Source organism: Oryctolagus cuniculus, chromosome 5 (genome assembly GCF_051225735.1).
Source record: "Oryctolagus cuniculus isolate XC-2025 breed Fujian yellow rabbit chromosome 5, ASM5122573v1, whole genome shotgun sequence".
Classification (NCBI taxonomy): domain Eukaryota; kingdom Metazoa; phylum Chordata; class Mammalia; order Lagomorpha; family Leporidae; genus Oryctolagus; species Oryctolagus cuniculus.
In genome coordinates this window covers 9,718,579-9,743,838 of record NC_142871.1, presented here as the reverse complement: position 1 = coordinate 9,743,838, position 25,260 = coordinate 9,718,579, and the positions used below count along the sequence as shown (strand labels likewise).

General features: G+C 60.4%; 1 protein-coding gene across 6 annotated transcripts in view; it reads left to right on the top strand.

Moving 5' to 3' along the window:
* SYNJ2 (synaptojanin 2) overlaps positions 1-25,260 on the top strand; it is a 91,132-nt gene that overhangs the window by 44,037 nt on the left and 21,835 nt on the right. For all 6 annotated transcript variants that reach the window (XR_016234453.1, XM_051855211.3, XM_008263731.5 and 3 more), the window contains exons 5-16: positions 2,891-2,974; positions 7,038-7,099; positions 11,844-11,940; positions 13,898-14,070; positions 16,359-16,440; positions 16,972-17,121; positions 17,210-17,375; positions 18,808-18,999; positions 21,284-21,365; positions 22,076-22,216; positions 24,041-24,233; positions 24,996-25,154. Coding sequence is in view for 5 of the 6 variants with exons in the window: in XM_051855211.3 (XP_051711171.3) it covers positions 2,891-2,974; positions 7,038-7,099; positions 11,844-11,940; positions 13,898-14,070; positions 16,359-16,440; positions 16,972-17,121; positions 17,210-17,375; positions 18,808-18,999; positions 21,284-21,365; positions 22,076-22,216; positions 24,041-24,233; positions 24,996-25,154 (1,581 nt within the window). In the remaining variant the exon portion in view is untranslated. The remainder of the gene's footprint in view (positions 1-2,890; positions 2,975-7,037; positions 7,100-11,843; positions 11,941-13,897; positions 14,071-16,358; positions 16,441-16,971; positions 17,122-17,209; positions 17,376-18,807; positions 19,000-21,283; positions 21,366-22,075; positions 22,217-24,040; positions 24,234-24,995; positions 25,155-25,260) is intronic.

Here is a 25,260-nt window from a genome sequence, read left to right as displayed (position 1 = left end):
TGAGTTTGCAGAGCTGTGATTGTGGATGCCCTGGGTCAGGATGGTGCATGGGGCCGACTGTGCTCTCACACACACGTCTACTTGTGCGTGGCTCCCTGAGACCTTGGGATCCCAGTGGACAGAGCAGGTAGTGTGGGCTGCCCTCTCCTGGCCTGGCATTGGAGGTGACAGCCCCTGGGGCCCGCTGGGGCATGCTAGGGGGAGGTGGTGCACCCCCCGGGGTGTGGCCCGGCAGCCACCACTGCCCGGGCACTGCCAGGGAAGGGAGCATCTCCAATGGAGGCCCTGGTCAGCCGTCCATGCAGGCGTCCTCTGTCCAGTGCAGAAACTACACACAGGACAGATGGGGTCGCCGGGGCAGGGACTCTGGGCAGGCACCTTGGCTTTTCATGAATTCATTCTCCCAGCCGGGGAAGGGCGGAGCCTGTGTCGCCCACCACTTTTGTCCTAGGGGCAGCTGTAGGTGTGCATCGGCTGTGTTGTATCACATCCGTGCGCGTGCGTTGTGTGGTCATGTGGGATTGTGTGTTTCTCTCAGTAGGTATGCGTGCGGTCTGTGCGTTTGCGTGTTGCCCAGGCATGCGTGTGTTGTGTAGCGTGTATGCATGCACGTGGTGTCTCAGGATCCTGGGAGGAAACCAGGGGTCTTCTCGGCTCTGAGTCAGACCAGGCGGGTGCACTCTGCAGGTGACTCACCGAAGGAAAACAAAACCCAAAAGTCCCTCCGTGGGTCACAAGGACAGGAGGCCAGGCTGGCATTTGGCTGTGGAGGATGAGGCCATCAACAGCGTGGAGGTTAGGGCACCTGTGCTTGGCCCCGGAGAGTGCAGACTTGGGCAGCTTGCTGTGTAGACCGCGCAGAGGGAAAGAGCCCCACGGAAGGCCCCCAAGGTGGAAGCGTGCATACCCGGCCGTGGCTTTTCCTGCCCTGTCCCTTTTTTCCGTGGCATCGAGTTTCTGCTGTCACCACCACATGAAAGGAGCCGCTCAGGGCGGCCGTCATGGCCGCAAGTCCGGGGGTGCCTGCGTGGCCCGGCCTCGCTGAGTGTTGGCGCTGGCACCAGGGCGCCCTCCTCCCTGAAGGCTCCTGTCTCGGGCCCTGTTGCTCTGCCTGCTGTGTCCAGCATTCCGTCCCCACCTCGTACACCTCCAGGGGCCCCTCCCACATGCACAGGGCCGGCATGGTCTCTGCGCAGAGAGGAAGCAGCTGTGCCTTCCGAGTGCCTCTCGGGCTGGGCTCACGCTCGCCTCTGCTCCCTGTGCCCCAGGTGACGTCAGAGGCACAGGCTGGGGGGGGGGGTGGGCAGTGGACTTGGCCTTGGCCAGGCTCCTCCCAGCGATCTCATCTCCTGGGCTCTCCCTCTCCATCTACCTCCCACAGGGATGCCCGTGACCTCTGCGAAGGTGGTGTCCTTGGGATGCGCTTCTTTCTCGCACAGAAGGGAGACCACTTACCTGGGAGCAAAGGAGGGGGCCCTGATCACGGGGCGGGGCCAGACTGGAAGATTCCACGAGGAGGAGGGAGTGGTGCTTTGCGCTTCCTGTCCTGCTCCTGCAGAGCCTGGAGCACCGGTAGCCAGGAGGGGCTGGGCGAGCCCGGGCTCGAGGCCCTGCCACAATGCCGGAAGCAGCGCCGGGCATGTGTTGGTCAGAGCGCAGGAGGAGAGCAGGCCCTGGAGGCATCGAGAGTTGCTTAACACAAAAGCCTTGGCTGAGGGGGCTTCCTCCCCGGGAGTCCGGGCCGTCCAGGTCACGGTGCTGGGCAGCTGTAGCCACCGCACCTGCCGACATCGCCACGCCCACTGCTCCGTCCTGGCTGTGTTAGAGTAACCGAGGGCGCCACACGTGCTGCTGGTCAGTATCTGGACGCAGCAAGCTCTCATCCAGGGCTGTTTTTCCCCTGGAGCCGAAAGGATGGAATTTCAGGTCAACAGCAGGAGATGCCAGGCTCCTGGGGTCCCGGGAGGCAGGGTGCTGAGGGTCAAGTCCTCCCCTCCCTGCAGAATTACTAATGCATGTGTGATCTGAGCGGGAGCCAGCCTGCGTGGAAAGCTACCCTGTAAGGGAGCAGGCTGCCACGGCGTGGAAAGGCCTTGCAGCAGCACCCGACCTGGTCCTGCCAGGCCAGGGTACGGTTGCACAGATAAAGGGCCGGCATCTGATAACTGCTGTGGCCTTTCTCTGCAGGTGCGCCACCTTTTTTTTTTTTTAAGCTTCCTTGCTCTCTTTCGTCATCAGTGGCCTGCATAGCTGCATGGGTGGGGGGAGGAGATGGAGTTTTAACCTGTAAGTGTCATTTGTTTCCACGGGGGGCTGTGTGCCCTGGGAGATGTGGACATGGTGTTGTGTGTGTGGCCGACACCGTGGCACGGGGCCAGCAGCAAGCGTGCGTCCAAGTTGCGTCTTGACTTTGTCAAGTGCAGGCCTGACTCGCGTAGTCGGCGAGGTCCTCCAGCCGCGGCGCCTTTATTTGATTTCATTCAGTCCTCTTCCCATAGCTCTCTGCTGCCCAGCTGCCCGACAAGGTAAAAATAGAGCACTCCAAGGACATCCTTGTTAAATCCCAGAGTGCGGTGGCTTCTATGCCCAGAGTGACGGGGGAGTGGGTGGGGAGAGCGGGGTCCCAGGCTTTGAAGGGAGGTGGGGAAGATCGAGCCCCGCCCTGAGAGTTCTCGCCCTCCTGGGGCGCTGTCTGCAGCCAGCAGGCCCTGCTGCCCGGCCTGCGGTCAGCGAGCTGTGCCAGCCGAGCTGGGCACGGAGCAGAGGGCACCGAAGCCACCGCCTGCCCTTCATTCTGGCTGGTGTCAGGTCACAGGCGCGGGATCCTGTTACGGGGCTGGGACATTCAGTTTCATTGAAGACGCCTCTCCTTTGTGTCCCTGTGCCGCAGACGATCTACATGGATGATGGCGTGTCCTCCTTCGTCCAGGTCAGAGGCTCCGTCCCGCTGTTTTGGGAGCAGCCAGGCCTTCAGGTAGGTCCCCAAAATGCCACCTGCTTGTGAGATGGCACACCCGCCCCTCTCCCAAACAGCCCGCGCGTCCCAGTTCACACTGTACTCACGCTGCAGTGTCCTGTCTTGTCCTATGAGCTTCATGTATGGAGCTGAGCTGCGGGAGGGTGCACGGGGCACCTGTGTGTGTGTGTGTGTGTGTGTGTGTGTGTGCACGCCTGTGGAGAGCAGCCCCGCTGGTTCTAGTCCGTGGCTGGGCAGCGTGTGGGTGCTGGCCCGGATGTAGTGCCCGGGCTCTGAGGAAGTGAGCCGCGGCGTCTCCCTGGGTGGGATGACTGGAGGGTGACCTGAAGTTCGTGGCTTGGGAACGTTGCTGAGAGCCAGGACTCTCATGGGGGGCTTCAGGGGGTTTGTGGGACCCCTTGGGGCTGTGGCAGGGCCGGCCTTGGGGGGCGGGGCTGGGTGCAGCCACGTGAGGCTCGTGCAGAACGTTCCTGGAATTTCTGAACACGGGGCCGTGGCAGGTGCACGGTGTTTGGCTTCTGTCTCTGGAAAGAGCCCAGGCGTGGGGCGGGCGTGCTGCCAGGGCACGGCAGTCATCACTGGATGACAGCAGTGGGCTCCCTGGCGGGGAGCACCCGAGACTGCGCCCCGCGAACCCCCTCTTCCCTGTGTGGAGGGAATGCGGACCTGTCCAGGAAACCAGCCCGCTGGGGCCATTGTCACTGTAGGCTCTTCTTACCCTGGACTCTCCACGTGACCGCACCTGGGCCGCCACTCAGGGACACTCTGCCGGCTTCTTAGGGGTGCCTGACACAGCAGGGCTCAGAGTCCCTGGCCTTGGGTTCAGCTTCTCAGCCCAGCATGGACCTGACCCGAGCCCCCGCAGCCGTCAGCGTGTGGTGTTGACGGCATTGGAAACCTGCCGTGTGGCTCCCAGGGTGAGCTGGGTGGGTTGAGTGTCTCATCTGGGCTCTGAGGTTTTTGGGGGGAGAAGAGATGTTATCAAGGGACAGCCAAGCCATGCAAGGATGGCTGGGGGCGTTCAGAGGGGACACAGGGTGCGACCCTGGCGTAGGCATTCCTCTGGCGCCCTGCTTAGTACAGGGCTTTGAAAAACAGCCGCACTGAGATCTAAGTGCCACAGACTTGACCCTCTGAAGGCGACAGCTCAGTGGTCGCAGTGCACTCACAGAGTTAGTTGTGTGACTTTCGCCGAGTCTAATTTTAGGTCGTGTCATGCCTGGCCCGGGAGCGGTCACCCCCATTCTGTCACCTCGGCCACTGTGCAGCCTTTTGTCCCCGTAGATTTCCTGACCTGGGCATTCCAAAACTGCGTAACTTTGTTTTGTTTTTTGAATGACTCGGAGTTTTCCTTTGGAAGCTTCTTGAGCTGTGTATTTAGGAAATTGTCCAGATGAGTTTAGGTCTGAAAGGAAGCAGGGAGACCTGTTGGATTTCGCATGAAACTTGGGCAAAGTTCAGAAATCGGGGGTGTGGTCGTACTAGTCTTATGACTTGCCAAAGAGCCTTTGAAATTCATGGCTTTTGGCCGGCGCCGCAGCTCACTAGGCTAATCCTCCGCCTAGCGGCGCCGGCACACCGGGTTCTAGTACCGGTCGGGGCGCCGGATTCTGTCCCGGTTGCCCCTCTTCCAGGCCAGCTCTCTGCTGTGGCCAGGGAGTGCAGTGGAGGATGGCCCAAGTGCTTGGGCCCTGCACCCCATGGGAGACCAGGAGAAGCACCTGGCTCCTGCCATCGGATCAGCGCGGTGTGCCGGCCGCAGCGCGCCGGCCGCGGCGGCCATTGGAGGGTGAAGCAACGGCGAAGACAGACCTTTCTCTCTGTCTCTCTCTCTCACTGTCTACTCTGCCTGTCAAAAAAAAAATAAAAAAAAAATTCATGGCTTTTGCCCCCCACTGAATCCAGGGACCCCCCCACCCAGGGCCCTGCCATGAGCCCCTCCATGCCCTAGGTGGCTGTCCTCTCTCCCTCCAAGGTATCCAGCTGTATGGGAGCTGCCTGGATCCCCTCCCCCGCAACGTGAGTCCCGCTCAGCCCTCAGAGGAGGGACTTCCTGCCTCCTCCTTTCTCCAGTCCGTCCGTCTCCTTTGGCCACTTTCTGTCCTGTTTCTGGAACTTTCCATGTTCCCTCCTCTAAGGAAGCAAGCACGCCTCCTATGTCGCTCCCCGCTTTGCTTTATTTCCGGTCTCCAGCTTGACCTTGGCGACACCCCGGGTGCAGCCTGACCCCGCCGTGGGTGACTGGGCCTTGGTCTGACGCACGCCAGGCTCGGCGTTGGGGCTGGGGCCGTGCTTTGAGCTTCCGGACCCTTGTGCCGCGCCACAGCCCTTGCGTCTGCGGGCTCCCGCTCAGGAGCTGTGCTGTCTGTGACTCTCTCTGGGGATTTGCTGGCCTTTGAGCCTGATACCCACGTTTAGCCCATAAATACTGCGTCATGCGGGAGAGGCCAGGTCATCGCGGGGGGAACCAGGAGGGTGGCTTTCAGCAGCTGGCCGTGGTCACCCTGAGCCGCCCAGATCAAGCCGGAGAGTCAGTTCTGGTGGCTGCAGCGACACCACTTTCACAACTTGCAGAGGAAACCTCAACTGAGCAGTACATTTAGAAAAACGAGTTGGGGACCGGCATTGTTGTGTAGCAGGTGAAGCAGGTGAAGCAGCCGCCTGCTGCACAGGCGTCCCACATGGGCATTGGTTCGAGTCCCAGCTGCTCCATGTCCAATCCGGCTCCCTAGTAATGGCCTGAGTAAAGCCGTGAAAGATGGCCTAGGTTCTTGGGCCCTTGCTACCCATATGGGAGACCAGAAAATGGCTCCTGGCTTTGGCCTGGTCCAGCCCTGGCTGTTGAGGCCATCTGGGGAGTGAACCAGCAGATGAAAGCTCTCTCCCTCCACCTCCCCTGTCTTTCTGTGGTTCTGGCTTTTGAATGAATGATAGATCTTTGGGGGAAAAAAGTTGGGGTCGACATTGTGTCATAGTGGTAAAGCCACTGCCTGCAGCACCAGTAAACCATGTAGGTACTGGTTTGTGTCCCAGCTGCTCCACTTCTGATCCAGTTCCCAGCTGGTGACCTGGGAAGAGCAGCAGTGGTTGGCCCAAGTGTTTGGGCCCTTGCTACCCACGAGGGAGACCCAGATGAAGCTCTTGGCATAGGACTGGCCCAGCCCTGTCTGTTGCAGCCACCTGTGAATGAACCAGCACATGGAAGACCCCCCTCCCTCTCTTCCTCCCTTCCTCCCTCTCTCTCTCTCTCTCCCTCCCTCTCTCTCCCCTCCCCTTCCTCCCTTCCTCCCTCCCTCTCTGTCTCTCCCTCTCCCTCTCTCCCCTCCCCTTCCTCCCTCTCTCTCTCTCTCTCTCTCTCTCTCCCTCTCCCTCCCTCCCTCCCTCTCTCCCCCCCCCAACTCTTCTGCCTTTCAAACAACTAAATCCACCTGTCTGCCCACCTGGCAGCAGTACAGATCCACAGATCCCCATTCCTGTTTTATTTATCAGGTTGTAATCCGTTCCTTCCCTTATATAATCTGATGCTCACGTTACCCCAGACTGGACCAGTGAGGGCCCCTTTGAGCCAGCTTCAATGACATGTATTTTTAAATTTGTTTTTCAAGCTGAGTTGAATGTTCCATAGGTAGCTCTAGATAGCAATGAAGTTAGATAATTCGCATAACTCACTTTGAGGGGAATGGGGTTCCCGGGGAGCAGTTTCTGCCTGCCTCGTGGACCTGCCGACCTCCGTGCTAGCCCGGGTTCTGGACATCCGACATCTGCCTCGCGGTCTCACCTGGGCTTTCTCTTCCGTCTCTGCAAGGATGCTAGCCGGCGCGGTTCAGGCTGCAGGTGGCCAGGCAGCCGCGAAGTCAGACTCCAGGCCGCAGGGCCCAAGGCTGCAGCGCCGTTAGCCGAGTCCCAGGAGCCCTGCCCTGCTGAGCTGGGACTGAGCGGCGGAGGGGACCGCGCGGCTGCTGCATAAGCCTGGCTGGCCACGGGAAGGGGACGGGGAAGCCCGGCTTCGTCGCTCACGGTGCACGAGAATCACTGTTGTTCTTTCTCTTTGCTACTGTAGGTGGGCTCTCACCATCTGAGACTCCACCGAGGCCTGGAAGCCAACGCCCCTGCTTTCGACAGGTAGGAGTTGTCTGGCGCCTTCCCCTGCCGTTGGACAGGGGCACCGGGGACGGAGAGAGGCAGGCAGGCCCCAATCCTGGGTCCAAACCTGCCTTTGACTTTGGACCTTGATGCAAAAAGGGAGTTCGCAAATGGGATCTTCACTTGCTCTCCGCTTTCCCTGAAGTTGATTAGTATTCAGGCAACACTTGGCGATTATTTATGTTATTAGTTCCTTCTTGCAGTGAGGCTCCGTCTATTTATTCTGGCTAATTAGGGATCCGCTAAATCTAGCACGGGTGGGCATTTGGCCCAGAAGTGAAGATGCTTCCTGGGACACCCGCGTCCCATTTCTGCTTGCCCGTTCGAGTTCCAGCTCCTCTGCTTCCGATCCAGCTTCCCGCCAGTGCACATCCCAGGAGGTAGTAGGTACCTGCCACCCATGAGGGAGACACAGACTGAGTTCCAGGCTGCTGCCTTTGGCCTGGCCCAGCCCTGGCTGCTGCGGGCATTTGGGGAGTGAACCAGCAGACGGAAGATCTCTCTGTGTCTCTCTGCCTTTCAAATAAGATGCAAATAAATAAATAAAAATGGAAGAAAACACAAATTGGGGTATAACACTCTGAGTTCAGCAGCTTGCTCAAGAAAAGCCATCAGGAAGCTGAATCTGTCCTAAATTAGAAGTTCTTAACAGTAAAGGCTGAGGGTTTCCGTCACCCCACCGGAAGCTTGCATGCGCGTGTGGGGCACGACGCTGGCAGCGGGAGCCCAGCTGCGGCCACTGCTCGGCTGTTAGGTGCAGTGAGCATCTTTGCAGTCCCGTCACAGAAACACCTGACCTTGTGTCAAGGACACCTCTGATGCTCTGAGCACTGAACCAGCATGGAGTTTGTTGCTGGATGTTAATCTATGTTCCGTGTTCATGGAGGAACAGAGACTGAAATTCTCCCTGAGGCAGATGCACAGCGGAGAGGACGGCGTCCTGCTGGGAGTGCCCCAGCCCTGGTGTTCACGGGCCGTTCCCGAGAGCACGCACATTCATGTGCAGCCGGAACCTTCCAGAACCCAGAGAACACACGTGCAGGTGGCTGGCCGCCCGGGGGAGCCCCACCGCTCTTTCCTGCTTGCCCTGCCCCGGGGGAGCTTCCCCAGGTCTCTTCTGCAAGTCAGAAACAACTCTGTGGACCCCCAGGCCCTCCCCAGGCAGCGGCCGTGTGCAGCTTTGGCTGCAGCGAGCGGCCTCTGTACTGGTTTAACCGTGATGTTGGACCGGGATCGTGTGCTCGCCCATCCCCTTGGAAGGAGCTGCCAGTGTCGCGTGAATTCTAAACATTTCCCTCTTGTTTGAGGGTAGCATTTGGAAATGAGATGACGCACCTGTCTACTGACTGTGGCGGGGCACCGTAACGCCACCTCGAGAGCAGAGACCCCAGGATGCCAGGCACCCTCCGGCTTCCTCCCTGGGACATCACTGCTTCCAGTCCGTGGGTTCTGTTATTTAAATGTTTTCAAATATTTATTTACTTAAAAGGCAGATGAGAGAGAGACTGAATTTGCATTTGCCTATCCATTCCCCGAATGTCTGTGACAGGCAGGGTTGGTCCAGGCTGAAGCCAGGAGCCTGGAACTCCATCCTGGTTTCCCACTTGGGTGGCAGGGGCCCAAGCACTTGGGCATCACCTGCTGCCTCCCAGGCACATCAGCAGGGAGCTGGATCCGAAGCAGGGCAGCCAGGCTCTAACCTGCACTCTTACATGGGACGCTGGTGTCGCAGGCAGCGACTTAGCCCACTGCACCACAACAGCGGCTCCCTCTGTGAGCTCTTCCACGGATTCGGAGCAGACTAAATCCCCTCTTTCCCCACCCGTGCCTCTCCGGGAAACTGCCAGTAGATTCTCTGCCTGCCAGGCAGTGCTGGCGTCGTCTGTATGGGCCATCTGAGGCTGCCAGGTGTTGAGGGAGGGTGTGGGAATGGGACCAGCCATTTGGGCTTGCTGGCGGGTGTCCATGGGTCATGACCCTTACACTCAGAATGGCACGGCTCTCCTCTGGCCCCCTGGCTTTGCACACGTGGAGCTGCTGTGCCTGGCATCCTAGCATGGACCTCGGGGGCATCTGTCGGGTGCTCCCTGAAGATGAGGGGTGTTCCCACCCCTCTGAGTCCCCGATGTCCTGACAAACGCTCCTGTTTCCCATAGCAGATGGGCAGAGAGAGTGAGACACGGGCTCGGGGCACCAAGCCACCAAGGCGGGGAGCTGATGCAGGCACCAGAACTTGCCCTGGTGACTCGCCTCCCGACCCAGCGAGCAGTGTCTTTGAATTCAGCAGCAAGTGTGTTTGTCTTCCTTTCAGGTTCAAGGGAAGCCGAGAGCACCCGGCTCTGTCCTGGTCCCTTTCCCTGTTTTTGTCCTCAGTGCTGCCCTCTGCAGGAGGGTGTGGCTTATTGCACATGAAGGGGCTGGCCCAGAGTGGGTGGGCCATGGATCCTGGGTGTTTGGGTGGAGGTGTTGCACTTCCCACCCTGGCACCTGCGGGTGAGAAGCAGGTGCAGCAGTCGCACCCTGTTTCTGATAAGCCGCCATCAGGCTGTGGCCTGGGTGGGTGGGCACAGCAGGCTTCCCAGGTCACCCTCAAGTCTAAGTGACTGCCCAGGCGCCTCGGCTGCCTGCTCGGAGACAGAGCCCTCTGGGTGGGCCTCGGCCTGGGGTTCGCCCTCTCAGGGCAGAGCCACACAGGTTCTGCCCTGTCACAGGCTCCCAGGGCCCTGGCTTGGCAAAGCCCTTGTTCCCGGGGCAGGAGGCCGGGAGAGGCTCACCCTGCCCGAGGTCAGCGTGTCAGCCGTGGCCCTAAACTCACACCGCCCGCTTCAAAGTCCGCATTCTTTCCACGACACAATGCCGTCCCTCAGAGTGAGACAATGTTGTTTTCTGTTGTTGGGCTATCAAAGCTGCTTTTGTGAGTTTTTCAAACAAACACGTCATTGTAGAGATTTAGAAAAGAGGGAAAATGTTTAAAGAAGGAAACATTTAATTATATAAGAATTTTACCACTTTTTTTTTTTTTTTGACAGGCAGAGTTAGACAGTGAGAGAAAGAGACAGAGAGAAAGGTCTTTCTTTTTCCATTGGTTCACCCCCCAAGTAGCCGTTACAGTTGGCATGCCACGCCCATCTGAAGCCAGGAGCCAGGTGCTTCTTCCTGGTCTCCCATGGGGTGCAGGGCCCAAGCACCTGGGCCATCCTCCACTGCACCCCTGGGCCACAGCAGAGAGCTGGACTGGAAGAGGAGCAACCAGGACAGAATCCGGCGCCCCAACTGGGACTAGAATGTGCCGGCGCTGCAGGCGAAGGATTAGCCTAGTGAGCCACGGCACCAGCCAGAATTTTACCACTTTTAATATCTTGATGTGTTTCTTTCTAATCCTTTTTCTAGATTTAGGCATAAAAAAATCACACTCTTAAGTTACAATTTTACATTGGCTTGCATTATGTCTTTTTCTTATTTGTATATTTTTGTTTGTTTTCACTTATTTTATTTATTTGAAAGGTAGATGGGACAAGTGCTGTGGCATAGCAGGTAAAGCCACTGCCAGCATCCCATATGGGTGCTGGTTGAGTCCCGGCTGCTCCACTTCTGATCCAGCTCCCTGCTAATGCACCTGGAAAATCAGTGGAGGATGTCCCAAATGGTTGGGCCGCAGCACCCACACGGGAAACCCAGAAGCTCCTGGCTCCTGGCTTCAGCCTGGCCCAGCCCTGGCTGTTGTTTGTATTTGGGGAGTGAACCAGTGAATGGGAAGATCTCTCCCTCTCTTTCTCTAACTCTACCCTTTGGATAAATAATTTTTTTACGTATGTATGGGGGGAGAGAGGATGAGCCTAGCACTAGATCTTCCATCTCTGGTTCCCAGGAACAGGGAGCTCACTGCAGGTCTCCCATACGGGTGGCAGGGACCTGTCGGCCTTGAGCCATCACCCGCTGCCTCCCAGGGTATGCATTAGCAGGAAGCTGGGCTGGGGAGCAGAGTGGTGCTTGAACCCAGGCGTGCAGGTATCCCAAACAGCAACCCCACTGTTGTGCCCAACACCTGCTCCTCCTCCCTTCTAAACATTTAGACATTCCCAACTTCAAGACGACAGTTACTTTCACCAATCTGGAAGCACAGGGCCCGTGGTGGAGACGCTCCCTCGTATTCTGCCAGGCGTCTTTAAACACCCTCCGTCCGGTGCAGGACCGTGTGTGAAGCCCACAAAACTGGTTCCACCGCCCTGCCTGGGCTCCACATCCTGCAACGCAGCACTTGGACAGGAGAGCGGGTGCTGAGGTTGTTGGCTCTCCATGAGGTTTTCTGTTTCTGGGAGGGACCGGGAGCCAGTGGAAAGAGAGGTCAATTCCAGGCCTATGCAGCATGATGTTGACCCCACTGTGCTCATGCGAGGTCAGGCTAGCTGGTGTAGACCAAGTGGCCGTGATCTGCAGGCACAGTGGACACCTGGCCTGCACCATGCCCTTCCTGGCCTGTGCCTTCCATGCTAACTGGCCATTGCCTACCTGTTCCTGCCAGTGGGAATTCTAGGGAGTGGCGATGGTGGCTGGAGAGACGGGTTTTCTGCACCCTCGGGCTCGTGTTCCACGCTTGGGGGAGTCATGGCCGTGGCTCATCCTCTGGTCCCTTCTCCACCTCTTCCCTGGAGGGGTGGGCGGACCCCTGGTCCGAGCCTGGACGCTGCGGCCTCACCGGCTGCCTGCCCACCTGTCGTTGCAGGCACATGGTGCTTCTGAAGGAGCAGTACGGGAAGCAGGTGGTCGTGAACTTGCTGGGCAGCAGAGGCGGAGAGGAGGTGCTCAACAGAGCCTTCAAGGTGAGGAGCGCCCCTCCCCCGGCTCCTCCACACCTGAGCCCCTGTCACACGGAGGCGCCCGTGGGGCCGCACAGAGCAGCGTGGGCAGCTGGCGTCCCTGCACAGGTGCCTGGCGCACTGCACGCCGCTTTCATGAGCTGAGTGTTGGGAGAATTTGCTCACATCCAAAATAAAGCCAAGCGTCTCCATCCCCAGCTGCATTCCCCTACCCTGGGGGCAGTGAGGCCCCGGGGGCCAGGCCTTCCCCACTCTCCCATGGAGAGCTGCCTTCCAGTCCTGAGAGGGAAGAGGTGGAGCCTGCCCATGTCCTCCCACGTGGTGTGGCTTCCTCCCTGGGTGTGGCTACTCTGCACACGCCTGCCAGTGCTGCAGGGCACACGTGCCTTGGTCTGGGTCCAGCGTGGGCAGCTTCTCCTGCTTCACCCCTCTGTAGGCTGCCAGTGGGAGCTGCTGTGCCTGCCCCCAGGGAACTTCCTCCCACGCCCAGGGATCGGCATGGGGAGCAGGTGTCTCCCCTGGGCTCTCTCCCGGTGCACACAGTCTCCTAGGGAAGAGGCTCCAGGATGCGCCGTCTGCCCCCGTCCTGCCTGCTCTCTCGTGGCCTTGCTTCATGGAGACCAAGCCAGAGCCTGCTGGGAGCTCACAGAAGCCCTTTGTGGAGAGAGCCTGCAGTCTGGCCTCCCTTCAGCCAGCCGCTGGCGCCTGGTCCCTGGCCCTTGACCCCCAGCTGGCATAAGGCAAGCCCAGCTTGGGCGCTCACTCTGCTTAGAAAGCCCCAGGCTAGGAGCATGGACGCTCTGGTTGCCAGACCTGCTTTTCCTGTTTGGTTTGTTGCCATTGGCAGCAAACTTCAGCAGTGTTGCCTGTCCCACAGGGCTTGGCAGTGGTGCTGGCTGCTTATTTTAAGTAGGAAGAAAAAAAAAACATCACCACCAAAATCTGTGCCTTTTATGCCTGGAGTTATGGGGAAAGTCTGGACCCCCTCACCCCCCAGGTGCCCCAGCTCCTCTGTTCCCGGAGGGGCAGGAGGTGGCCTGGTGGGGACACCAGGTGGCCACTCCACCTGGAGACCTGAGTCATGGTCCTGACCAGGGGTCCCCATGGCATTAGTGCTGCCCAGCCTGGGACCCGGCAGGTCACTCACAGCTGAGCGGGGTGCTGGCCCCAGGCCATCGGCCATGGCTGCCAAGAACAACACTTGGTTCAGCACAGCAAGGCTTCTGCGTTGATTTGCCCTTGGCTCATCAGAGACAGGCACTCAGAGCCTCCCCAGCCCGGTGGCCTCCTGGCCCTTCCTTCCAGTCCTCCAGAGTCCGTCACCCTCTGCTGGACAGATGCTGGCCCAGGCTGATCCAAGGCCCTGGGCCAGGCGGCCTGGGGAGGTGCCACCCTGGCCTTGGCTGGGCTGCTTTGGTGAGCACAGCAAGGAGGTTCTGGGCCGGGAAAGCCTGGCACGAGCGGGAGCTGTCCCGGCTGAGCGCCCCAGTGCGTCCCCACCTTCACCCCGCTCCTGGGAGGGACCAGAACCAGGCTGACCCCCGGCCCCCCCATCCCGAAGTTTCACTGGGCTGCCCGTCCCATTGGGCACTGGACGCTCGGACACCTGAAGCTGTGGTGGTCACCAGGGCAACAGCAGCTGGATTATGAGCTCTGTAGCTGTGGGCCGCTGTCCCTGAGGGCTGGGGCACTGGGCCCCTCCCTCGCCTGTGCCCACTGAGAGCCGTGCAGAAGTGCGATGTCCCCAGGGAGCCACCCCTGCCCCGGCCTCTGTTGCCCACAGGGGGCCATCTACAGGCAAGATGCTCTCTGTGGCTTTTGCGCCCCCCCCCCCAGGACCTTCCTGGGTCAGGGTCCTTCCTGCCTGCTCCCCCGAGAGCGTGCCCGCCGAGCCCCAGTGTGCACCATGGATGGGGATTGACCTTTGAGCCCCTCACGCCCGTTCCCTTTCCGTTTCCAGAAGTTGCTCTGGGCTTCCTGCCACGCCAGCGACACGCCTATGATCAATTTTGACTTGCATCAGTTTGCCAAAGGCGGGAAGCTAGAGAAGTTGGAGACCCTGCTGCGGCCGCAGCTGCAGCTGCACTGGGAGGACTTGGACGTGTTCACCAAGGGCAAGTGTGCGAGTCCACGGTGAGTCTCGCCTCCGGCCCGGCGAGCAGTGGGCTGTGGCAGCCCTGCCGCGTTCGCAGCTTCGTGAGATGTAGGCTCGGAGTTATCAGTGTCCTGGGGCCCAGCCTTCTGCCCTCCCGAATCTGCAGAGTGTGCTTTTGAATGGTCCCAACAGACGGTAGAGCATGGCTTTCTGGTAAAAGGAATGTACAAATAAAGGGACTCTGTTAAAGCAGTGTACTGGGGGCCAGTGTTGTTGCAGCAGGTTGAGCTGCTGCCTGTGATGCCAAGTCGGGGGTTCTTGTCTTCACCCAAGGAAGAATTCAGGCGTGAGACAGAGAGCAAGGTAGCAAGGTTTTACTGGGGACAGGGCATCCGTCAGGGTGGAAGGGACAGAGAGAGAGTGCCCAGTCACTCAGACTGGGAGAAAGGGAGGTGACGTGGTTAAATGGAGAGAGCACACCTGGCAGGCCAGGCAGGCGGCTGAGAGCTGAGAGAGCCCAGTCTTTGTTTGGCTCCGGGTTTTTAAGGGCGTCTCCCACACCCACGTGGGAGACCTGGATGGAGTTCCAGGCTCCTGGCTTTAGCCTGGCCCAGCCCAGTCCTGGACATTCTGGCCATTTGGGTGGTGGTGAATCAGCAGATGGAAGATTCTCTCTCTCTCTCTCTCTCTCTCAGTAGCTCTGCCTTTCAAATAAATAATTTTTTTGAAAATAGAGAAAACTGGTGGTGTGGCTTAGTGGGTTAAGTCACCGTCTACAGCGCTGGCATCCCATATGGCCACCAGTTTGAGTCCCAGCTGTTCCACCTCCAATCCAGCTCCCTGCTAATGCACCTGGGAAAGCAGCGGAGGATGGCCTAAGTCCTTGGGCCCCTGTATCTATGTGGAAGACCCTGAAGAAGCTCCTGGCTCCTGGCTTCAGCCTAGCCCAGCCCCAGTCTTCGGGACCATTTGGGGAGTGAACCAGCAGATGGAAGACCTCTCTCTCTCTCGCTTTGAAACTCTGCCTTTCAAATAAATAAACCTTTAAAAAGAAATGCAGTAATAAGGGACTGTGCTGAAATGTGGAGCCCAAAGACCCTGTAACAGCACTGTACCCGCACTGTGGCGAGCATGGCTGTATAGACCCGGGCTGCCGAGCAATTGGGGCTGTGGGCGTGCTGTGCAGAGTTGGGGAGTGGAGTCCAGGTTCCTCCTGCCACATACAGTCGAGCCTCATTATTCCATCTGTGTGAATTCACCTCCTCGCTAAACTGGATTGCTCCCCCTCAAACCAGTACTCAGAGCAGCACGTACCAGGTCATTCACAGACGCTCAGGGCAGCACGTTCCGGGTCATTCACAGACGCGTGCAGAGTGTGAGAAGTCTGAGTCGCCCGAGGCTCTCGTCCCCAGGCAGGGTCTGGCCCCTCGCCGAGCGCTCACACTGTCAACGGGAGGGCTTTCCCTTACTTGCGCCGCGTTGTCAGGGTTCTGTGTCTCCTGTAGATCACTCGCCACGCGGGTGCCGAGTTACCGGCTAGCATTTCCACGCACAAGAAGGGGAAATCATACCTCTGGGAGTCCATGACCAACCACAAGTTCCATCCCAGGCAGCCCCTTTCAAAGTCAGAATGGGTCTGAGTGTCTTCAACAAGGTGTCTTTTTTTTTAAATGTATTTATTTGAATGGCAGAGGGAGAGAGAGATCTCCCATCTGCTGGTTCACCCCCACATGGCTGTGATGACTGGGGCTGGGCCACGCTGAAGTCAAGAGCCAGGACTACATCCGGGTCTCCCACATGGTGGCAGGGGCCCACGTACTCGGGCCTCCTTCCACTGCTTTCCCAGGGGTGTTGGCAGGGAGCTGGATCGGGAGCAGAGCTGCCAGAACTAAAACAGGCCCTCCGACATGGTGGCTTAATCCTCTTCGCCATAGTACTGGCCCCTTGATATGGTGTCTTTAACAGAAACACATGTTAAATAGGCCGTGGTCAGTCATGTTGTGAGCAGAGACCCACAGGAACCTAAACCCCTGTTTCCTCTAGGAGCTGTGGTCCAACACTTGCTAATTTGGTGTTTGTGCAACTTGATCAATGCACAGTGACCGGCTGTGTGTGCAGGGGTTTGGGGGGTGAGCTGCTCCCAAGAGCGGCGTCTGAGGTTCACCTGCCACTCCAGCCGTGCCGGTGACCCCTCGGGCTGTGGGCCGGGGTCCTGCCTGGCTGCAGGTGGGGAGGGTTTTCGGCCAGAACAGGTGTCTCTGGGAATGGGCAGGCACTACCCCTCTGAGCACGGCCCATAACTGTGTGCACTTGTTCTTGTCTGAAGTTTCCAGAAAGGTACTTTGCGGATGAACTGTCTGGACTGCCTGGACCGAACCAACATCGTGCAGAGCTTCATCGCGCTGGAGGTCTGTCCCCGCCGCGGCCTCCCGGGCCACCTGTGCTGGGCCTGGGCCTGCAGGCGGGGAGGCGCTGGGGCGTCGGGAGAGAGCGCGGGCGTCGGGAGAGAGCGCGGGCCCCGGGCCCCCCCTGGCACGGGCGCACCTTCTCACTCGCTGTTTGGACAGCATCCAGGCGTGGGGCCCTGCGAAGCCATGGTTCTGTGTGGTGGTCACCAAGGCTGCTCTGCCGATGGGCACCGCGAGGCTGGGTTTGACGCCGCTGGGGGAGATCTGCACGTGTCCTGCTGACCTCCCAGGCGGCCGTCCAGCCCTGTGGGCCCGCCGGTGGGGCTCAGCTGTGGATGCGAGGAGGGCTGGGTGGAAGGTGTGGGTGAAGGTGGGGGAGCCGCTTGCCCCGCTGCAGGAGCGGCCGTGCCTGCCGCCACAGCAGCCGCCGGCCAAGCACCGCAGTCAGCCGGCAGGGAGCTCACGGGAGGCTGCGGCTACAGTGCAGCCTGCGGGGCAGAGGTGATGAGACCGGCCCCTCCTCCCGCCCAGGTCCTCCACCTGCAGCTCAAGAGTCTGGGGCTGAACTCCAAACCCATCGTTGACCGCTTCGCAGAGGCTTTCAAAGCCATGTGGTCTCTGAACGGGCACAGCCTGAGCAAGGTGTTCACTGGCAGCAGGGCCCTGGAGGGCAAGGCCAAGGTAGGGGCAGGGGTGGGGGCAGGGGCGGGGGCAGGGGCGGGGACGGGAGCACGGAACTCCTCTCACGCCCGCGCTGGGGCTCACGCAGGTGGGGAAGTTCAAGGACGGGGCCCGGTCCATGTCACGCACCATCCAGTCCAGCTTCTTCGACGGGGTGAGGCAGGAGGCCATCCGGCTGCTGCTGGTCGGGGACGCCTGCGGCGAGGAGTCGGCGGACAAGGGGAGAATGCTCCTGGACAACACGGCCCTCCTCAGTAAGGGGCCCTGTTCTGCTCGCCCGCCAGCCCCACTCGCCCCGTGTCACCCGGCACAGCCGGGGCAGGTGCCCCCAGGGGTTCCGGGCCTCTGGCCTGTGGCCTTGTGGTCCAGCCGGGTGACCTGACAGCTCTCAGTTAGCCCTCAGTCCCCGCGGGGGATGGTTCCAGGACAGCATCCCCTGCACCCCATCATGGAGACCGCGCCGGTCCCTCGTGTACAAGCGCGTGCTCTGCTGTTCCCTGCGTCGTCTCTGGGCTACCTGTAACACCTGGCGTTACGTAGCTGTGTAGATAGTTGAATTCGGTGTTGTTGAGGGAGTAACGGCCCGCACACGTCTGCACGCTCGGGACAGGTGCAGGCTTCTCTTGTGTTTTCCGCCCACGGCTGGCTGCTTGGATGCATGAGCGTGGAAGCCGTGGACGCAGAGGGCTGGGAGCAGGAACGCTCAGCCCAGAGCAGCAGCTCACTCCTGCCTTCCTGCCTTGCGCTGTCCACACTGAAGGAGGGCGGGGATGGGGCCGTCTCCGTGAGAGCCCGTGCTGACCAACAGGGTCCCTGTCTCCCGAAGCCACCTCACTCCGCAGAGTGGCGCCCTGCCGCCCGGAAGCTTCATCCCTGGACGGGCACGGGTCAGTGGTGTTTCCCGCGGGGTGGGCCTCCTGCCTCTCTGCTCTGGCTCCCGAGGTCCTGCAGACAGAGGAGGAGGCAGGAGCACTGTCACGATCACCTCCCCAGGGACGAGGGCGCCTCCAGCCAGGGGCTTGCCAGGGAGGTACTGAGTGACGCCTGGCACCCTGGAGCCTGCAAATGTTAAAGGTCTGATGGAAAATGAGGGAGACCGGCATTTTCCTTCTAAGAGCCTAGACATCTGGTTTTGGGAATTCCGGGTGTTTTTGAAGACTGAGTGGGCTCCTGTTTAGAACAGCTTCCTAGCCCTCTGTCCTCGCATTGTTCCCTCCCCGGGAGCTCCTGCTGGGGCTCTCCTGGCCAGGGGGATGCCGGGAATGGTGTCGGCTCTGAGTGAGCAGGGCGTAGTCTCTCTCAGTGCCAGGGAGACAGCACACGGCCATGTGTTTCTCAAGCCTTCAGTTTGCCGAAGCAAACAACCCTTCCGGCAAGGGGGCAGGGGTGGGTGGTAAGAAGTGACCCTCGTGTCTGGTGTCTGGTGTTTCTGATGCGGCCCCTTGCAGGGCCCCCTGTGCCGCCTTCTCCCGTGGGGCCTCCATGCGGCTCAGCCGGGGGCGTCTCGGGCCGTGTGTTCTCAGGCTCTGGTTGCAGACGTGGCGTGGGGAAGGGCGCTGGTTGGGGTGCTTGGCCTTTGTCCTCTCCCCGGGAGTGCATTTGAGGCCATCATGGGGGTCTGAATCGCTGTCTCTGGCCGGCAGGCCTCCCCCCCAACACCTCATGCCTCTTTCTGCCTCTTCACAGTGACACCCAGGATTCTGAAAGCCATGACAGAGCGGCAGTCGGAATTCACAAACTTCAAACGGGTCCAGGTCGCCGTGGGGACCTGGAACGTGAACGGAGGGAAGCAGTTCCGGAGCAACCTGCTGGGCACCGCGGAGCTGGCAGCCTGGCTACTTGACTCGCCCGGGCTCCTGGGAGCGGCCGAGGCCCCCGGTGAGGATGGAGTGCAGGTTCCACCGAGCCTGAAGCATCAGCCTGGGCTCGCGTTTGTGGTTCATTTCGTTTTCATTTTATGTGAGAGGCAGAGGGAGAAACTGACACCCATGGTTCACGCCCCAAATGCCTGTACGAGCCAGGGCCGGTCCAGACGAAAGCCAGGAGCCCAGAACTCCGTGCAGGTCTCCATGTAGGTGGCGGGGACCCAAGAGCTTGAGCCGTGACTGCTGCTATCCAGGGCTCACGCTCACGTTCACGGGCAGCTGGGCCGGGATTTTGTCTCCCACCGTGTTGGGAGGGCGAGCTGCTCTTTCCTCCCCGTGCACAGAGCTCGTGTGGCCTTTGCTTGGGGGGCAGGGGGGTGGGGTGGGGAGGGCCTTGGTGTGCCAGGCGGAAGTCATGTCACTGCAGGCCCATGAGGGACGTGAGTGCTGACCACGGCAGCAGGCTGGGCATCCCCAATCTGAACACGCACAGTCAGAGACGCTCCCACATCCAAAGCTCCCCCGGTGCCGACGGGGCCGCAAGCGGGAAATTCCATGCCTGGCCTCGCGTGCTGGGCCCCAGGGAAGACGCAAGCGCGCTAAACACTGTAATAACCACCTCAGGCCATGTGGTTAAGCTGTCCCTGAGACCCCAGAAGAATTTCCCGTTTAGCCTTGGGCCCCCCCCCCCGCCCCCCACAAGGTATTGCAGGATATTGTGCAAAAATTGCAAAATCAAAACAGAAACCCAAAACGCTTTGGCCCCGAACACTTCAGGTTTAGGGTTGCTCAATCTCCATTAAGTCATCTGCTGTAAGTCACCAGCGAAGAACAGGTGTGCCTCTTAGGGATAGGACCATTTCTAATGGGACGCCTCAACTTGTCTTACAGAAGCACCGGGCAAGGCCCTGTGCAGGGGCCCGGGAGCTCAGGGTAAACAGTGAGTGGTGTTTCCCGGTCAGCGTTTGCTCAGGGCCAAGCCGTGTCCCGTCTGTGGGCTCAGGCACAGGCACAGGCTCGTGACAGGGTCTGTGCCTGGGGGTGAGGGCCTGTGGTCCCCACCTGCAGAGGCCCCGCTCTGGAACATCCTGCTCGGCTGCCCAGGCAGTGCCCAGAGCCCCGGGTGGCAGAGTCCACGCTTGAGAGCCCCTGGGATTCTTGTGTCGGGGTGGCCTGCACTGACCACGTGCGTGGTGCGACCAGGGCCTGCTGGAGCGGCCCCGGAGCGGCCTGTGGTGCAGCTGGCTGCTGTGGCTCTGTGGCCGGGCACCGTGACTCCACTGTGCTGCCTGCAGGGAAGGGTGATGGCCAAAGCGAGCTGGCTGTGCTTCTTGCTGCTGGGGACTCCCTTGGGATGGGCCTTAGGGGCTCTGGGAACCCACAGGCGAGGGGAGGAAGGAGATGCCCTCACAGACCATGGACAGGAGGCCGGCCGCTGCTCCTTGGAAGCAAGTTCAGCTATGAGTTCCAGGGTGCCCTGTGCACCTGCGGGGGGTGGGGAGGCAGAGGGCCTGCCCGGCCCTGGGCGGGAGGTGTCTCGCTTCTGCAGCAGCAGCCTCACGTCCGGGCTCGAGGCTCAGGTGCCCGAGCGCCACAGGACGTGGCAGGGGATGCTCAGGAAGTGGCTGTAGGGATCCTGTGTACCCCCTACCTCCCTGTTCGCGGGAACACAGACAGCCTGGAGGGAAGCAGCTGCAGGGTCCCCGTGCTTTGCTTACATCCAACGTCTGGGGAGCAGATCCTGGTGAAGTGGCTCCAAGAAGCAGTGGCAGCCCCCGTGGGCTGGGCTTTTCTCCACTCCGACCCCACGTCGGGCCCCTCGATGCAACCACGTCCTTGCCCGGCCCTGTGAGCACTCGGGAGGCGCCAGCTAAGCATGAGCAGGCACAGCCCCAGGCCGCTGAGGGCCTGGCTGGGGACATGGGTCCCTGGAGACGCGGGAGTGAGGAGTTGCCCTGTGATTGTGTGGTGGGGTGGGCGTCTCAGCCACGGTGTCTGTGAGTGGTGCTGGCCATCCCTTTTGCTGAGGAAAGAATGGGTTCAGAGAGGGCCATGACATGCCCCAGGATGGACACAGAGCGCTGTGCTGTGCCTCAGGACAGACACAGCGTGGGCAACAGGCACAGTGGTGCTGACGGGGGGAGGGAGGCCCAAGTGGCTGTTGCCCACAAGTGGCCAGGTTGAGTGGACTCAGGCAGTGGACAGCATGGCTCAGAGGAGGGAGAGGCGGTCCTCGTGACCCAGGACTGCAGGACAGGGCTCTTCTGATCTCTCCTATGCCCTGCCCCGTTCCCCAGACGACAGCAGCCCAGCCGATATCTATGCTGTGGGCTTTGAAGAGATGGTGGAGCTCAGTGCTGGCAACATCGTCAATGCCAGGTGAGTGTGGGTGCTGTGAGCTAGGTGCTGGGTGGGAGCAGTGGGGGTGCTGGGAGCTAGGTGCTGGGTGGGAGCAGTGGGGGTGCTGTGAGCTAGGTGCTGGGTGGGAGCAGTGGGGGTGCTGGGAGCTAGGTGCTGGGTGGGAGCAGTGGGAGTGCTCGAGCTAGGTCCTGGGTGGAAGCAGTGGGGGTGCTGGGAGCTGGGTGCTGGGAGCTAGGTGCTGGGCTGGGAGCAGTGGGGGAGGGGGTGCCCCAGGCAGGTGCTGGGCTGGGAGCAGTGGGGGAGGGGGTGCCCCAGGCAGGTGCTGGGCTGGGAGCAGTGGGGGAGGGGGTGCCCCAGGCAGGTGCTGGGGCAAAGATGATGACAAAGCAGAGGAAAGACTCAAAGCCAGTGGAGTAGCATTAACTTGGGATGACATCACCAGATATCCCCCCCAAACTGGCCCAGCTGTAGTTCAGAGAGCCATCGATGCAAATAAGTAAAGCTGACCCTGTAGAGCTTTTATGCGAAGGACCCGTGTAGGGTTCATGGGTTGAGGAGGGGACTCCTGGGATGTGCAAGACACAACCAGAAATACCTAGATCATTTGGTGGCAGCATGAAGACTCATCATGCACACTGGGGTGCAAGCAGGGAATGACGCGGGGGTTGGAGGGGCTGGCAGGTGGGGGCTGGCACACCCATGGCACCTGCTCCTGTCTCCACTTCTAGTACCACCAACAGGAAGATGTGGGGTGAGCAGCTTCAGAAAGCCATCTCGCGCGCTCATAGGTACATTCTCCTGACCTCGGCACAGCTGGTGGGCGTCTGTCTGTACATCTTTGTGCGTCCATACCATGTCCCGTTCATCAGGTAAGTGCATTTCCTTCACGAACATCTGGGGACCTGAGGGGTCGTTGGTCTTTGTGTTCTTGTTCTGACTTCCTCCTCCCCCAAGCAGGAACCAGGACCTGCCATTATTTGAATAAATGGAGCAAAAAACCCCAGGAAGAACTAGGCTGAATAGAGCATTGTCTGGGAATTAGAAAGCCACAATGGGCATCTCTTGGCTCAGGAAGCTGCACTCTTAGCAAGAGTGTCACCAGGTCACCATCAGCCGAGCTCAGTCCTGGGCAAGGGAGGGGGCTGGCTTCTCGCTGGAATTGTACTGGCAGGAAATCTCTGACTACGAGCTGAGTAACTCACTGGAAAAGGCGACTTCTTTTGTTGCTGGAAGAATTCTAAGTAGAAATTATGTCATTGCTTACTGTCTCTCCCAAGTGTCAGCTTTGTGAGTGTCTGAACTGGGAACCTGCAGGCAGTGGGTTTCCTTTTGGAGCTGGGAGAGGGAGAGGGACAGGGACAGGGAGAGAGAGAGAGAGAGAGAGAGAGGGAGGGAGAGGGAGAGAGAGAGAAGGAGGGAGAGGGAGAGAGAGAGGGAGGGAGAGGGAGAGAGAAAGGGAGAGGGAGAGGGAAGGAAGGAGGAAGGGAGAGAGGAGGAAAGAGGGAGAGGGAAGGAGGGAGGGAGGGAAAGAGAGAGGGAAAGAGGGAGAGAGAGGGAGGGAAAGAGGGAGAGAGAGAGGGAGGGAGAAGGAGGGAGAGGGAGAGAGAGGGAGAGGGAAGGAGGGAGGAAGAGAGAGGGGGAGAGAGGGAGAGAGAGGGAGAGGGAAGGAGGGAGAGAGGGAAAGAGGGAGAGGGAAGGAGGGAGAGAGGGAAAGAGGGAGAGGGAAGGAGGGAGAGAGAGGGAGGGAAAGAGGGAGAGAGAGGGGGAGAGAGAGAGAGGGAGGTGCTGCAAGAGCACACGCCGCTCCTGTCTGGTCTCCAGACTTTGTCGTTGCTGATCCCAGGCTGGGCCAAGCTTCGCCCGGAGTCAGGTGGGATCAGACGTGGCCGAGCCCTCAGCGTAGTGGGAGGAGCAGGACTGTGCTGTGTGTGTCACCCTCTTCTGTGACTTTGGGAGAGTATCGAGGCCATGCCCATGGCCAGGAGGGGTCAGGACTGGGGTGAAGGGTTGGGCTGAGCTGCAGGACAGGAGCGATAGGGAGAGTTCTGGGATCTCCAGGCCCAACCTGCGGTCCCGGGAGCCATGTCCTCAGCTTCCCCCACCCACAGCCTTGTCTCACTCGCACCCCCCTGGCAAGCTCTCGGCCTCGACCTCGCCTACCAGGGAGCAGGTGCAGCTATAGGCCTTGTTGCGTGGCACAGTCTGGAAGTGTTGTTGCAACGGCGACTTGTAGCCTGGTTGTGCGGGGACCTGCACCCCCGCGTCGTAAGTGCGTGTCCTAAGCTGCGCTTTAACGTGGCAGGGGTCTGCATCGTGTGAAAGCCAGCCTGACCCCCTGCCGGGCCCAGCACAGTCCCGAGTGCTTGAAATGGGCTCATTGCTGGATGGTCCCTCCTGTGCACTGAGGGGGTGGGGGTGGGGGCGGGGAGGGACCATGACATTCATCCTGCCGCTGCTGGTGTGAACACAGGTGACAGGTGCAGGGATATCTCTTCAGCCTCGTGGGGTGCCCCTGTGAGCACGTGGGCAGGTGCTGTAGACCCCAGAGGGTGGCTCCCGCAGCGCGAGGGGGTGGCCTCCTGACCGTGTGGCCGAGGAGCGAGGGAGCAGACACCGGACCAGCGGTTCTGGGTGAGCTCGGCATGGCCTCGGTCTGCGCACGGCCACAGGGAAGTGGGGTTCCTGTGTTGCAGGGATGTGGCCATCGACACGGTGAAGACCGGCATGGGGGGCAAGGCGGGCAACAAAGGCGCCGTGGGCATCCGCTTGCAGTTCCACAGCACCAGCTTCTGCTTCGTCTGCAGCCACCTGACGGCCGGGCAGTCGCAGGTGAAGGAGCGGAACGAGGACTACAGGGAGATCACCCAGAAGCTCTGCTTCCCCACGGTGAGCACCCCGCGTGGGCGCCAGAGCCTCCGTGGGAGCTGCGGCTGTGGCCGGGCGTGGAGGGGCCAGCCGCGGAGGCACAGTGCCAAGGGAGGAGGGTGCCCGGGGACCCCGCCCTGCACCCTCTCAGCCCCTCCCCGCTGTCCTCCTCCTGGGCGTCCTTACCTCCCTCGACGTCTTAGGTGCGTTTCCCCATTTTCTAATTCAAACGGAGGGGATGGGAGAGAAGCCCAGGTTGCCCTAGCGATAAGAACACCCTGCTCACCGCACACACGCACACGCACGCACACACGTATGCACAGGCACATGCACACGCACACACGCGCCCTTGTGGCTGGGAAAACCCCTGTCCAGAGGGCAGCGCCAGTCGTGCGCTTCGTGCTGCCCTCTAGTGGCGAGCCAGAGGTTGTCCTGCTGCGGCAGGCAGATTTTCTTCCCAAACCTGGACTTGGATGTCCTCTGTCTGCAGCCCCACTCCCCTTGAGCCTGGTGGGCATGGGCCCCGGCTGTCCCCTGAAGGGAGGACGGGCCTCGGCTGGCCTCGCCACAGAGGCAGAGGCAGGCAGATCCGGGTTCCGAGCTCGTGGCGGCCGAGTGCACGCTGTGCGGCCTGCGTGAGTTCCCTCGTTTCCGAGCTGCTTCTGAAAACAACGCGTGAGCTCGCAGGCCCGGGCGGCGGCGGGCTGCGTCCTCGTCCCCTGCCCTCCCCCGCCCGCCCCACACGGCGGACCGCGGTGACATATGGTTCTCCCGGCACCCTAGGGCAGGAGCGTGTTTTCTCACGACTACGTGTTCTGGTGTGGCGACTTCAACTACCGCATCGATCTCACGTACGAGGAAGTCTTCTATTTCGTGAAGCGCCAAGACTGGAAGAAGCTTCTGGAGTTTGATCAGCTGCAGCTGCAGAAATCAAGTGGGAAAGTAAGTGGGCGTCACGTTCGGCAGGCTCGGTTCCCGAGTGGCTGCCACGCAGAGGACGTGTGTGGCACGGGAAGTGAGAGGCTCGGGGGCGTCTGCCCACGCCTGC